The sequence below is a fragment of the Lachnellula hyalina genome (genome assembly GCF_007821495.1).
Source record: "Lachnellula hyalina strain CBS 185.66 chromosome Unknown contig00001, whole genome shotgun sequence".
Classification (NCBI taxonomy): domain Eukaryota; kingdom Fungi; phylum Ascomycota; class Leotiomycetes; order Helotiales; family Lachnaceae; genus Lachnellula; species Lachnellula hyalina.
The window spans coordinates 85942-100402 of record NW_022157115.1 but is presented as its reverse complement, the minus strand read 5'-3'; the positions used below and the strand labels follow the sequence as shown (position 1 = coordinate 100402).

The following is a 14461-nucleotide window of genomic DNA, read 5'->3' as shown; positions in this document are numbered from 1 at the left end:
CACATTCGAGCCATTGCCTGAAGCGTATCCTCAAGAAGGTGGGTTTATATGCGCCTGTGTAATGCACGAAAAAGCAAACAAAGCTGATTGCTTCGGTAGACTTTGAATGGATAGAGAAAATGAGATTCATTGGATTTAATCCTGATAGTCTTAATGTAAACAAGTAAGTCTAGTCACCACTTATAGACCGCGGAGGGAAATGTTGCTGATCTCTTTGAAATGTTTAGCTGTTTCATTACTGGAGTTGGGAACGGAAGTAATCAGGAATATGTAAGTACCGGTATATGCTCGAAGAAATGCTTGCTCGTTTATATTAGGGGGGTGTAGAGTGTCCGATTGGAAATGATGAGAATGTGCCTCGAGGCCAATCGGCAAAAGGGCCTCGTCTTCCTACTGAGATGAGAGATTTCACAGCGTTGGTTTTTATTTTCTTCTTCTCCTCATTCTGCCGAATGAACTGATAGATGTCTAGATACTTACCTCGTTACCCCGACGAGGAATTCGCAGCCCCGTTTCATCCGCCCTGTTTCCAAATATTTGTTCAGACGCTGAGATATCTGCGCTCAGGACAAGTTGTAGGTATTGCGGATAGTGAAGAGATTTCAAAGGAGATGTTATATGAGGCGATGAAAAGGTGTTATGGAGAGGATTACAAGCCTCATTTAGAGCTTGATTATGGGGAATTGAGGGATGTGAATACGGAACAATATTGGGAGAATGTCCCTGGTCATGAGGTGTGTCCCTTTCCAAGCGTTTACTCCGGTTAGTTGATCAATAGCAGGCATGGTCAACAAATCCTTTTCAAAGTCCAGCCATATCTAGATATATGGCTACTCTCTCAACCAAAGCTCCAATAACAGTCCACCCAACACTCTCAACACTAGCCAACAACCACCACGGTTCCTTCAACAAATTAGCAGAAGAGCTCATCTGTGAAATCCTCCTCTGTCTCCCCCACACCGACCTGCTATCCTTCGTGCGCTCAGGCATAATCACCCTCGACCTCCCAAACATCCAATCTTTCTGGAAGCGCAAGCTCTTCCTCGACATGCCCTGGCTGTGGGACTTCCCATCCACCGATCAGCCACGAGACTGGTTCTCCACGTATCAGGAGCTAAGGCGACAGTGCTTTGATACTACTCCTGAGCGGGACCCTTCGGGGCAAACTGTTTTGGGGGAGAGGGATGGGAGTCTGGTGCTGGGGCTGGCGAATAGACGGCGCGTTTGGATGGCTTGTGAACAAGTGGCAAAAGTGTATCTGGAGCAGAAGATGTATGCGGATGACAACGGAAATTCTGAGATTGGGGAGGGTGTGAGTTTGCAGATGCCGCTTGTTGCGGATAAGTCGAAGGATACTCAAAGTTTGCATACGCAGTTCTTGAGTTCGTGGGAGGATTTGAAGAAGGAAGTGAGGTTTTTGTTCTATTTTCGGGATGATGGAAGGCTGTGTGGGGTTGAAATGATGTTTGTGGAAGCTGGATATCAGAAGATATTTGGGGATCAGGGCGAGGGAGAGTGTTGAGGTCGCTGTTCCAGGTGAGACTTGGATTGAGGGGGTCGAGTTCAATATCTGTGATGCAGATAATTTGATCGATCACGCAAAGCTTGGGATTTCGGGCTTGAAGGTATATAACAACCATTCTTGTCTACCTCCTCCAACTATAAGAATGACTGAAGCAGTTATATCTTTGTCTAATACATACGCTGACCTCTTAAGTAGATCTATCTCCGGAATGGCAAGGAGCTCCAAGTCAAAGAGAGCAACGGTGCTAAACGCCAGATGATGGCTGCGAAAGACATGACCATCACGGGCCTTACCGGCTCTCTGTCAGAAACAAATGGTGTAATCCAACGCATCGGTCTCCTTCAATCCCACCGGTCCCGTAAGTCCTTCTCTGTTCGCGATCTGCACGTACAAATTACTTATACACCACAGCTGATACATCACCGCCCACCCTTTCTACACTACCAAAACTCCTCTGGCATACCTCCGTCCCACCTCCACCATTAACAGCCACCCCCTACGAGACAGGCTACTGGAACCCTGTCCGCTCCTTCGATCTGCTTCCCCACCAATATCTCGTCTTCGGCACCACAACCACAGAGCTCGCCCTCCTAACCGGCATCAGCGGCGACGAGCAGATGTTAAAACTCGCCGCCCACTACGCCGATGGAAGCGAGAGGAGCATCGGCAGAGAAACCGCGCAGATGAGCAGATTTAACATCGACGGCCCGGGTGGAGAGAGGGTTGTTAAGGTGGAAATAAGTATGAATGCTCTTCCGCAAGCTATCAAAGTAAGTAATACCTCCCCATTTCCCACTTTCGATTTTCTGGAAAAACATAACAACTAGACGAACACGTTAATGTTGCTGATAAACACTAGATCACAACCAACAGGAATAGATTCGCGTTCTTCGGAAACACGCAGAAGAATGTCCACATGATCTACGAACCGTGTACCCAGAAATATGGGGAGGAGATATTTATTGCTGGGATTTATGCGACCTTTGGTTATCGAGGGGGCTTGGTTCGTTTAAAATCTCTTTTTGAAGAAAACTCTTCAAGGCAGGACGGAGTATGCTGATGTGTAGTAACAGTGTACGAGTATTTCTATCCTCTCAGCTCCGACGAAAGAGCAAGAGCAAGGGGAACGAGGGGAAATCGAGGTTCAGGGTGTGCGCGATAGGACTGCGTTCAATCCACCACAGCCGGAGGGAAAACCCCATATCGCCCACCAGCCGCAGTACTTGGCGTTGGTTGATGAACATGAAATTGCTGCTGCTGATGGGACGTATTGGTGAATAGGGAAACGGTTTAATTATGTAGCCTTGCTTGAAGAAACATCAGTGGACATGTATTCGTGTTGGGATATCAAAGTCATCACTTTAAAAGACATCACGAAAAAGGATTCCTTGCATAAGTTTGTAGACAAAAACCAAAGGGTGCTACAACTCTATTAATGGTATCCAAAAGCTCCTCCTATGAACGTGCTATTTCAAAACAGGGGGTATCATGAAAGCTAAATGAAAAACTTCTCTAACGCCCAGGCCCATGGTGCGTAGTTCCTTCATATCACATACAACTTCTAACTGATGCTGCCTCTATTTGGCATTCGTAAATCCGTGACTAGGTCGTAAGAATAAGAGAGGGTGTTAGGTATCGTGATTTCGTAACGTAAGCTGAGATTTAGATAAGATGGTGCTGAATGATTTTCAAATAGAGAATGAAGGCGTTATGAATAGGATAATGATAATAGATGATTTCGTGAAGTGGTCGTGATGCTTCGTGAAGCGCCTGGCGTCGGATGTGCGAAATCGAATCCGGGAATTTGAATAGAGATCTTTTCCAATATGATTTCCCTTGTCGATATACGTTTAGGACTTCTTAAATGCCATGAATTGATACACAAATTGTGCGTATATAAATAAGACGCTGTTCGTTAGAAAGAGGATGCTGGGCGTCAGGGCGTATGTGGACTTCGAGGACTGGCCATAGCAGTCTCAATGGAAGCATGCCTCTTATGCATCAACGGCGAGTTCTGCAACTCTGCAACCACACCCATCCATCCTTGCTTTGGAGCCGCGCCAACATGGTCGTTATGTCCCATGGCTTGCGTCGCAAGTCTCCGAAGCGGTGGGTTTCTCTGAATGCCCTCAGTCAAGGCATGCGGTAGACCTGGCCGCAGAGTCATCCTCTTCGGAGTATGATAGTGTTGCTTTTCCGGGTCCTTGGGTTGTTCATGACTCTTCGCAGCAATCAATCCCATATAAACGACTAAGAATCGCATTCTCAGCATATCCAACCTCCTCATTCTCTCCTCCAACCTTCCCCTCTTCGCCGCCCAGAAAAGTCTCGTACTAGACCTCAATCTAGTTCCTCCCTCATCAATCAGAAGCTTATTCAAATCCTCTTTCAAATCATCGCCGCACTTCTGTATTTCGCGTAATAGTTTGCCCATCCTCAATTTATCCTCCAGCCTCTGCACCTTGGCGACATCGCGATCATACGACTCATTCTCCTGGATGGAGAAATCCACTGTATCAAGGAACGTTGTGATTTCCGAGGGGGCAGCCAGGTATGCGATGGTATATGTGGTTGCGATTTGCCCCAGCACGAAGAGTGATACCAAACAGGCGGTCAGCAGGAGGATGATGGTGAGGAAAGGCAGGTCGGACGTCTCTGCCATCTGAAAGGTGGAGAAAGAGTGAGGCTATCTATGCTGGAGCATTGTTGTCGAAAGGACTGTTGTGGAGATGTAAGGAGGTATGCAAATGCGAAAACGCAATGAGTTGGATGACTTCACATTTACCGGCAAAATGATGGTGAGGGTGTGGTACAGTCGCGAGTTGTTGGCTGGGCTGGGAGGTGAGTGAGTACTGCGCTCTTTAATCCTTGTAGTTGCAGATGCGACTAACATGGCCAATCAAGAGATACAATTATTGGACATTTTGAAGCTTAAACATTCGCGACGAATGTAATTTAAAAGACCGTGATTCGTTTCACTTGGTGAGCATATATGTATTAGATTGTAAGAAAACATGGGGTGTAGATCGTCCCTGGGCTTGAAAGTGATATTTTTGGACTTTTCAGGTACGGTACTGTACCCCGCCACATCATCGCTGCCCCTCAATGTGACCCCGAATTTCGATGTCCCTCCAAAGCCAATCCAGCTTCGTATACAACAACCACTATAAATAAAATGGAAATCCAAGCAGCACCGCCAGCTCATCAGGCCCCTCTTAGTCCATCGCCGCATCTTCTCCCCCCAATTTTCCAGTCCGACACGGCCCCACCACAAATGATCACCCAAGGCGCAGAAGCCCTCCTCTACCGCACCACCTACCTCCTCCCCACCCTGCCTTGCGCCCTCAAATACCGCCCCTCAAAACCCTACCGGCACCCCATACTTGATGCGCGCCTCACGAAACACAGAATACTATCTGAAGCGCGGGTATTGGTGAAGTGTAGGAGGGAAGGCGTGCCGGTCCCCGCTGTGTATGCGGTTGATGAACGCGAGGGCTGGGTTATGTTGGAGTGGGTTGAGGGGGAGGTGGTTCGGGTCAAGGTTAATGAGTGGTTGAGGCGGAGGAAGGAATTGGGTGTTGCGGAAGGGGTGGAGGAGGAGGTGTTGAAAGGGCTCATGGGCAGGATTGGGAGGGCGATTGGGAGGATGCACGGGGGTGGGGGATTGTGCATGGGGGATCTGACGACGAGTAATTTGATGCTGAGACCTAAGAGGGAGGATACTGTTAATGGGGAGGGTAGTAGAAATGCGGGAGATGAGGTGTTGGGTGGAGAGATTGTGTTGATTGATTTTGGGCTTGCGAGTCAGAGTTCAGCGGATGAGGATAGGGCTGTGGATTTATATGTGCTGGAAAGGGCATTTGGGAGCACGCATCCTAGAGCAGAGGGGCTGTTCTCGGAATTACTCGGTGCTTATGGAACAAGTTTCAAAGGGGCGAATGTTGTGTTGAAGAAGTTGGAGGAAGTTAGAATGAGGGGTCGGAAAAGGAGCATGTTAGGGTAACCATATTTGTTCACTTAGAAGAGGAGCAAATAAACATATTTAGATATAAAGTTCCATCGCTACTGGATTTTAGACGAATGCCCAAGATAATGTTCGTAAACTAGCCAATACTCATAACGCCATACACCGGTCCTTTATCGTCTTCCTGAACGACCATATGCAAAATGTACCTACTCTATTGTCGTATGCCCTTTCACTCTTTCAACTCCGCAACAGCAAAGTATCCCTTATTCTCAATCACACCTCTATCTCTAACGACTGCTGTGTACTTAACAACCCATTTAGGTGTCAGGTCTCCTTTCATGCCGTCAAGACTTCGCTTAGACTCCGAAAGCACGCCGGCACCTTTCACTCCCTGACCCAGAAGCTCTCTTAAGGTCCCACTGGGGAGGATGTCTGTACAATCGTTGTGTACTAGTAGTTCGATCTTTTCAACTTTCGCAAGCTTCGAAAGTGGTGGTGGGACGTTACAACAGTCCTTAACGTTGACCTGGTCAACCTTTGGCCGAACCTTGACCCGCGACAGAAATTTCGATAGCTTCTCGCTGCCAAATTCAGCAAGGCCCAGTTTCTTGACAACACCTTGGTTGTACAGTTCTTCAAGCACAGGCCAGGATGCCACTTCTTCGTCATCGTTCCCTTGAGAGGAGTTCTTCTTGTCTGCCACCCACTCACAATCGCCCTCGAACGACATTCCCGGGAATGAGACAATCAGGAGATCGATAGATTGTACACACAATTCCTTGAAGACTAGTTGTATTGCATCTTTTGCATATTGTCCTCTATCCTTTACGTCTGCGCCAGGTAGATAAAACAATTTGACAGTAACATCGTATTGACTTGGCTCTTCAGAGAGCCCAGATAGAGACCAGTCTATAGTGGGTATGTAGTAATCGGATCCTTGTCGACTCGTCCAGACAGAGGAAGGCGGTCGAACAGAGGATGGCTTTTCAATATCGCTATGGTTGCCATTCTCTTTCGTTGCGGATAAGGGAGGAGAATAGTCTTGCTGAGCAGCAAGAAAGTTACTGCGAAGGCTGTTTGTGAATTCGAGATTCGAAGCCGCGCCGGGTTTTCTTATGATGGAGCCTCCGTTCATGATATTCCTGGTGAGAAAAGAAGAATTAGTAATCTGACATGCAACAAGAGAAACAACGAATTGGAAAATGCTTACGAGGTGGAAAGAATCAATCGCGTCATTTTGACAACAGCGATCGTGGTAGAGGAGAGTTCGGAGTCGATTTGTAATGCGCGTTGAGGAGAGGGGAAATGCAATGCGTATCTCTCCAGAAGAGTCAGTTATGAATTGACGGCGCGGGGGTAGATACTGCAGTGCAGGTATTTAAGAATATGTAATGAGAATGAAACGACTGATCGGAACTATATACAAAGAATGAGTATGCTGTTTGGAGTAAATGCTTCACTTTACAATAAACTTTGACAATGGATGTCGATGTTCCATAATCAATCGATCCATCCCACCATGCCCCCCCACCACCAAAGAAAACTCCAAGGATTATTCGTTAGCGCCACTGCTCAAAACACAATACCGACACCGACACCGACCCCCTGCCTAACCTAGTCTAGCACACATTGACATTGACATTGACATTGACATTGACTCGCACAAAGACAAATCCTCTTCAGAGTTATACATCTGCACAGATGCCTATCAAGTAAGCAAGCCTTGTCTCCCAAGATCATAAGGGATTATTATATTAATACAATCTCAGCTACCTGATCCTGCTCTCGCGGCAGGGAAAAGTCGTATGTAGCAATCCTTCTGCAAAGGCTCTCTGGACACCAAGCTGAACCGCCCACCCACAGAGGCTTGCAAAGTGGTTTACCACACTGTCACCGAAGGAAAAGGCCAAGATCATTAAGGATGTCTCTCAACTCGTGCTGGCACGGCGGACGAGGATGTGCAACTTCCTAGAATACAAAGGTTGGAGGATTATGTGGAGATACGGTGCATCAACTAATGAATTGTCCGCAGATTCGAAGATCGTCTATCGACGTTACGCCTCCCTCTTCTTCATTGCAGGATGCAACTCGACGGATAACGAACTTATCACCCTCGAGATCGTCCACAGATATGTCGAGCAGATGGACAAATACTACGGAAATGTGTGCGAGGTATGTTGGCGCCTATTCTTGTACCCCACCATTTATTCTGCTTATATACTGACATTCTTCTAGTTAGACATCGTATGTCATATCTCCTCTATTGCAAAGCTCGAGAATTGACAAGCCGCAGATTTTCAACTTCCAAAAAGCATACTTCATTCTAGACGAGTTACTGTTGGCAGGTGAAATGCAGGAAAGCAGCAAGAAGAACGTTTTACGGGTCATATCTGCACAGGACTCGATAGAAGATACAGAGGTAAGTTTCTGACAAGCTTGAACTCTTCCAAATTTGGTTTCCGTGAGGCCTTTCCTTGCCGGGAGAGTCGTGTCATTCTTCATACTGACACATTTCACCTCTACCCCAGGTCGATGAAGAGGTTACAAAGATCATGTGAAGCAAAGTTCTTGTACATGTAATAATGACGAGATGGGACTGGCGCTTGGAGTTTGGGGTCGTACATAAACTCAATGCATTTTCTACAACTTTCTACCTTCTGCTAATCCGGTACTTTTCTATGATTATAGATCGACGACGAACTTGTTGAGGGGCTTCGTGATGTCGGAATCCTTTAAGACATTCGTCCTTTCGATATATGCTTACCTTGACTTCTATTTCTGCTCTGTATTTCGATAGGCGTTTTGGGAAGGATGGAGTACTAGGGAGGATGTGGGAAAACCTATCGTGGAATGATAACGGTCTTTGGAATGAATAAAATCGATAAGTACCTTTTAGGAAAGAACCAATTGTGCTGATCATTGAATATTATGAGCGGATCTGATACGAAGTATCAAAATCCCAACCATCGACTCTGACTCTAGCTTATGTTCTGTCACCACAGTGAGGATAGAACATAAGCCAAACCCCCCTGTTTCTATACTCCCTACCTAGTTCTGCATTTTGCTAATAACCTAGTACCTGCAACCTAAAGTGATACCTCAGCGACGACTACTGGATTTGAGATAGAGGGACGACATCAGCTTGGAGGTCCCCTGGATACACCTGCGCTGAATCAAAGTCGATAACGAAATTAGAAGGCAGGAACGATATCTTCAACTTCAAGCTCGGCTCTCTCCATATCCCTTTCGAAATATGTTTTTATGGTCTCATATTTTGTGAGGGGTTCTTCTCGGGAAAAGATTGCTTACTTCAAAAGATAGTCATATAATTGTGGGTATTATGTCGACTAAAGTATGGATTTAGCTCAGTGTCAGCTCTAGTTATCTTGGGGCGCACTTGCTGAATGCGTCTCTTTCACTCACCATTCCCGTTGCCCCCCGTGCTGCCCTAACTGGCTGTCAACATTATCGGCCTTACTAATCTCGGACTAGCGCTTGTCGCAATCGGCCGCCCCAAAGGGACGATAAACCACCTCCACCTCACCTCATCCCCTTCTCATCCCCATTACAACCATCACCATCTTCTCACCCAATCTCGCCATGAATTTCACCACCTGCTAGACAATAGTCTAGCTTGAGAAACACTTGACTCGTCCTCCGCAGCCAGCGGCTTGGAAGCGTCAATACTTGGTCTCTCAGCCTCAGCAGGAACAATCACACATCATATCTTCTACCCATCAAGCGCTGCGTCAGCAGTCATCCCCAAGATAATATTTCATCAATTCCGTGCATTCACAAGATCTCAAGTTCCTGGCCGTTCGTTCTCCGAGTCTGAAGAGTCACCCTCGCGGTTGTTATCTCTCACCAGATATATCCTCGGAATCGTTCGCCACACGCTTTTGCCTCTTCGATCGCGCATCAACCCTCAACACATACCTCATCCCGATCGCGTTGATAAAATAAAATCTAGGATCAGGACTCTCGAAATCAGCAAAAATGAAGTTCCTTCCGCTCCGCGATTTCGAGATGGTAACAAGCGCATTAAACTTTCAACATACGGACTGCCAAGTCATCGGCGGCTGTGACCTTTACACCACCAAAGCTGCTGGCTCCGATAAGAAGCTGTATCGGAATATCGAGAACTCTCTAGAGTCGCAATACGAATCCCTTCTCCGCTTGTCGGAGTCCGTTTCACCAGAGCCTTCTGGACAACCGGCTTTGAACCTTTCGCGGTCGAGCCCGTTCGGACCGTTGAGTCAAGTTTCAAGCCGTCGTACGTTCGCATACCTCATCGCCACGCTGAATGCGAGCCATACCGATTATGATTTCTCACACATCCTCAGGCCCGCTGATTTTCGCAAGGAGCGGAGCTTGAAGGCAGTCATAGGAAATATTGATTCAACACTTTCCAATCTGAGGCCAAGTGCAGGTATGACACTCCAAGTTCCACCGCAGACGAGCTATGCTACTACAGCATCTGCGCCTGCAACTAGCCAGGTTTGGGGCCCTAACATGTGGTCGTTGATCGATCAGGAGATGACTTTGAAGGAGTGTACAGTTTATTGTTGGGCCCCTCCGGATGATCCTTTTGATGGAGAAGAAGGTTCAATATGGAGTCTGAACTACTTCTTTTTCAATAAAGAGAGGAAGCGCATTGCTTATATTTATTTACGAGGAGTTCCTGTGATGAGTCACAGCCCGACCCAACGAATTGGTATATCGAAGAGAAGCCACAGCGAGAATGATGCCGGAGCCAACAAGCGTGCACGATACTGGTTGGGTGACCAGGCTGCTAATGTCACTAATGGTGAAGAAGCAGATCTGGAAGACTCGGGGATCAAAATGTGGAGCGATGAAGTTGACCCGGATGACGCTGACATCCTCTTCGATGGAGACGACTTTTGCGATGACTACGAGGACGAAGCAGACGACGAATCTGACGAGCATGATTATAAAGCTCCGGTTCGTGGCATGAGTGAAGATATCGTCGCTTCGATGGACATGGATTGAACGGAATGCCTAATGCGCTTTCACGTAGCAGGCTTGTATGGGCCGCTGGCAATGGCCTTGCAGGTGCTGTGGCATATATTACCCCGTGTTTTGTTTCTTAAGAGTTCTTGTGTATTATTGTAGCACTAGGTGTCATTAGGCGCTCGTTGGTGTATCAATCTCTCGGTCGGTGAGAGCGGCTGGGGAATGGCGTACAGGAGTACGTCGCGGTTAGTTGGCGTTCGGTGGCAATGAAGCGGTATCAACGAGCACATTCAAGGACAGGAGCACTGTAGTACAATATTAGCAATGATAATGCTTTCATCATTCTCGGGTTCATCCAGTCATATGTGTCCACAGCCACTTTACCCCTGAATTATAAGCAAGTGAACTACTTCCAGGGCCTCAACGCCCAGAAATATAAGGGCAGTTGGTCTAATCATCTCCGATACCTAACCCCAAGGAAGTAAGTGTCGCAACGTTCATCGCAGCAATGAGAAACCACAAAATCCAGCCTACGATCAAAGTTGGCCAGCTATTAGCCAAACTGACTGCTTGCCTTCTCTGCTCTATCCTCTCGGCATCAGTCGAGTTCAGAGTTTCAACTGTCACAATACTTTCTCCCGCTTCAATCTCCACCATCATATACTTATCAAAACTAGTATACCAAATAAGTGGGAAGATCAAAAATATCAACGAGATGGAAAGCACAACATTGCATCCGTTCAACGCAGCAGCCATACCGGCACGACCACATGCAGCCGCGACAATAATCCCGGGTATAATCGCAATGGACCTCGTAAGAAGACGTCGATAGAAGGGCCGGAGTCTCCAGTCGATAGCTCCTTCGGCAACTAGTTGGCCAGCCATAGTTGCTACAATCCCTGCCGTAACGCCGGAAAACAGCAGTGCGAGCGCAAACATTGTTCCAGCTGCTTGCGAAATAGTGTGCACGAACAAGTCATACATGCTGTAGAGGTCGGCATCGTCTGACTCTGCTGAGAGGGAAGTTACGGCAATGATGAGTATCGCGGAGTTGATGAATATTGCAACGAGGAAGAGAGTGATGCACAGCTCTGCGATCGAGTAGTTCATGCAGGATCGGATGGCTGGGAGTGATGGTCGGTACAGCTTTGTCGTTGTGAATTTGGGCATCGTGGCTTCGCTGTAGCTGGAGTGCTTGATATCGAAGTCGCGGAGGCGGACTTGGACAAGACTTGATCCGAGATATAGTGTATGTGGCATGAGAGTCCCGCCTAGGATTGCACAGGAGAGCAAGAGGCTAGATTTCTGTTAATATAAGGCAGATTGGGGGGGGGGGGGGGGGGGTAAGGGATGAAAAGATAGATAGCACTTACCCGTCCGAGACGAAGATGTCTTTTGACGGGAGGAACCCTTTGAACACCTTCGCAGCAGTGGCATTTTCGATAATAGAAAGCTCTATGCAAAAGCATATAAACGTGCCCAACACAAACCCAGTGATGAATACTTCGAATAGCCGGATGCCTCTTAGCGACCCATCTGGTCTGTAGAACAAAAGGGTGGAAAGAGTGTCTGCGATTGCTAGCCCACAACCAGCCACCAACGGGATCTTAGGAATGAGAATATCGATAGCAATAGCAGTTCCAATCACAGAGGAGATATCGGTGCATACAATCGAGGCCTCGGCTATAATCCAAGAGCTGATATTCAACCACCGAGGCAAATATACCCGGTTCATCTGAGCGAGATTAAGTCCTGTCACTGATCCAAGCTTGATCGACATAGCCTTCGGCCGGTTAGTAAATAGCTTGCTATAGAAGTTTTCTTCATTGTTAGACATACTTGGAGATATATGGCGATTACATTTGAAACTAGTATCATGAACAACAGCTTGTAGTGTAGTGCTCCAGAAGAAATTGCCGTCTGGTAGTTGTCGGGATCAATATAGGCAACGCTGATAATAGCGCCTGGTCCCATAAACTTCGCAAACTTGACAAAAGTAGTGGTGAGTCGCAGGACTTCATGTTTAGCAAAAGGCTTCTTGAAGCTAGAGGTAAATGATGCCAGATGAGATCGAGTTGGGAGACTATGAGCTTCAATCGAGACGTCAACATCATTTGCCTTTTGTTCAAAGACCGTGTTAAAAGTTTTCTCGAGGAAATCTTGTTGGGGTATCTGCTGAGGTTCGTCCTTGACAGGGCTTTCTTGGTTGTATATGAGTGTCATTTTCTTGGAGATATTATGCGAATAGAGAGAGGAATAGGGAAAATGTAGAAGCTTTCCGAGTACATTTTCAACGCCCCCATATTATCTCAGGTTGAAAGAAAGGGGTGAAGATGCTTTGGCATCTGATGATTCCAGATCGGGAGATCATTGGCAGGACGGGGCCAACCCATGGCTCTAAAAGGGAGAGACAACGCGCACATTCCGACAATATAGGATGTTGAAACTTCTGTCCCAATCACCTCTTCAGCTGCCGCGGGTTGTCCTTTGGGGGGTATACTTCGAACAAGATTTCTCTTTTGAATACCCTTGAAGGTCGGAGTGAAGCTGGAATCTAATTGATCTGATAATGTGCTCGTGTACCACAACACGAAGCACGACAGACCAAAACAACAAATGCGTAAAGCCGACGCTGCCCTCAATACAAGCCTGAGGGGTGCTTGATTCAAACGTGGAAAATATGCTGTTCGTTACCATGCACCAATCTTTGTAGATAAGACCTCTACAAATAAGGCATGCTCTTCTCTCAAAAGAGTTAAAGTACTACTACTAGTAGTCCACCAGTACCTAGGATTTCAGCAGCTTGCTTCATCTCGCGCGGTCACTTGAGCCAGCCAACAACAATATCCAACCTAGAGCGATGAATAGGACCAGATATGAGATTGATTCGGCACCAAAAGACATGGCTTCTTTCTTTTCATTCGAACACCTCTTAGGGAGTGGAGTGGGAGGACTCAACGCGGTCGTCGTCGAAGCTTGAGCTTAGAAGGTCCGTGCACGATTTCTGTCAACCACCAGCTTCACCATCATGAGCGAGCAGCCGAGACAGTCATCTCTAACCATGGTACCAAGATGGCTTCTGTTACTCCCAACTTGGTCCTTCATCGCCAATTCTCTTCATGTCTCACAACTATGCAAAGGCAAGAAGACCTTGCCTTTGCTCTCTCCTTAACTCCTTCCAACTTTCAAGGGAAGTTTGGGATCCACAATCTCCTAGTAAATCTCATATTATTTCTCTACCTCGATATCAAGTTTCGATTTCAGGGCAATCCCAAGCGACGTCTACCCATTCTCTCTTTTTCAATCTGTACACTCGGCCTCATCCTCCAAGATGGTCGACGTAGACACCGTCTGCTTCAATATCGCGGCCTTCATCAGCGGCCTTTTCGTCTTGGAGAGAGCTGCCGATAAGTTTGTCGACCACACAGAAAAGCTGGCAGGGCATCTGCGAGCCCCTCCAGCTTTAGTCGCACTCTTGACAGCTGGAGCAGAATGGGAAGAAGTTAATTTGATGTCCCAAAGGCACAACCAAGAAGTTCTACTAACCCTTGCCAGCTCGCAGTAGTGGTTGCAGCTATTGCTCAGCACCAGTCTCCCCTTGCAATGGGCAATATCCTCGGATCTTCCATATCCAATATCATCGGGGCTTTCGGTCTTGGTTTGATCTTCTCTCCGGCAGATTTATCGTTCGACAAGAGTTCGAAAATCTACACAACCATACTACTAGCCTTGACCTCGTTCTTTGCAATGTATATGCTCTTCGGGCAAACACTAGGGAGATTTGGTGGCGCCATATGTATTGCTACATTCATTGTCTATATTTGTAGCGTCGCGTGGGCCATCTACAAAGGTATTGTTAACGCACCTGAAGAGGATGACACCGATTCCGAGAGCGACTCGGACGCAGGATCCGACGACTACGCTACTCTAGACGTCCGAAAGCCACCACAACGCAGCCAACAATCCCATTCAACCAGTGCAATCTCTCTACTCCA

General features: G+C 47.1%; 6 protein-coding genes across 6 annotated transcripts; 3 read left to right on the top strand and 3 right to left on the bottom strand.

Annotated features, from left to right (window-relative positions):
• Positions 1-3461: 3461 nt before the first annotated feature.
• LHYA1_G000032 (uncharacterized protein) lies at positions 3462-4187 on the bottom strand (the record flags this gene model as incomplete). The annotated part of the gene is made up of 1 exon (XM_031145026.1): positions 3462-4187. The coding sequence occupies one exon, from the start codon at positions 4185-4187 to the stop codon at positions 3462-3464; it is 726 nt and encodes a 241-aa protein (XP_031009908.1).
• A 513-nt stretch (positions 4188-4700) lies between these two features.
• Positions 4701-5528, top strand: BUD32 (EKC/KEOPS complex subunit; the record flags this gene model as incomplete). The annotated part of the gene is made up of 1 exon (XM_031145025.1): positions 4701-5528. One exon carries the CDS (start codon positions 4701-4703, stop codon positions 5526-5528), a length of 828 nt encoding a protein of 275 aa, XP_031009905.1.
• Positions 5529-5721: 193 nt separating this feature from the next.
• Positions 5722-6728, bottom strand: LHYA1_G000030 (putative glutamate--cysteine ligase regulatory subunit; the record flags this gene model as incomplete). The annotated part of the gene is made up of 2 exons (XM_031145024.1): positions 5722-6634; positions 6703-6728. The coding sequence occupies 2 exons, from the start codon at positions 6726-6728 to the stop codon at positions 5722-5724; spliced, it is 939 nt and encodes a 312-aa protein (XP_031009906.1).
• A 465-nt stretch (positions 6729-7193) lies between these two features.
• Positions 7194-8050, top strand: vas2 (AP-1 complex subunit sigma-1; the record flags this gene model as incomplete). Its single annotated transcript, XM_031145023.1, has 5 exons — positions 7194-7204; positions 7262-7295; positions 7356-7664; positions 7732-7911; positions 8021-8050. The coding sequence occupies 5 exons, from the start codon at positions 7194-7196 to the stop codon at positions 8048-8050; spliced, it is 564 nt and encodes a 187-aa protein (XP_031009994.1).
• A 1438-nt stretch (positions 8051-9488) lies between these two features.
• Positions 9489-10502, top strand: maf1 (Repressor of RNA polymerase III transcription; the record flags this gene model as incomplete). Its single annotated transcript, XM_031145022.1, has 1 exon — positions 9489-10502. One exon carries the CDS (start codon positions 9489-9491, stop codon positions 10500-10502), a length of 1014 nt encoding a protein of 337 aa, XP_031009993.1.
• A 414-nt stretch (positions 10503-10916) lies between these two features.
• Positions 10917-12689, bottom strand: SMF1_1 (Manganese transporter; the record flags this gene model as incomplete). Its single annotated transcript, XM_031145021.1, has 3 exons — positions 10917-11763; positions 11840-12249; positions 12306-12689. 3 exons carry the CDS (start codon positions 12687-12689, stop codon positions 10917-10919), a joined length of 1641 nt encoding a protein of 546 aa, XP_031010000.1.
• Positions 12690-14461: the final 1772 nt, after the last annotated feature.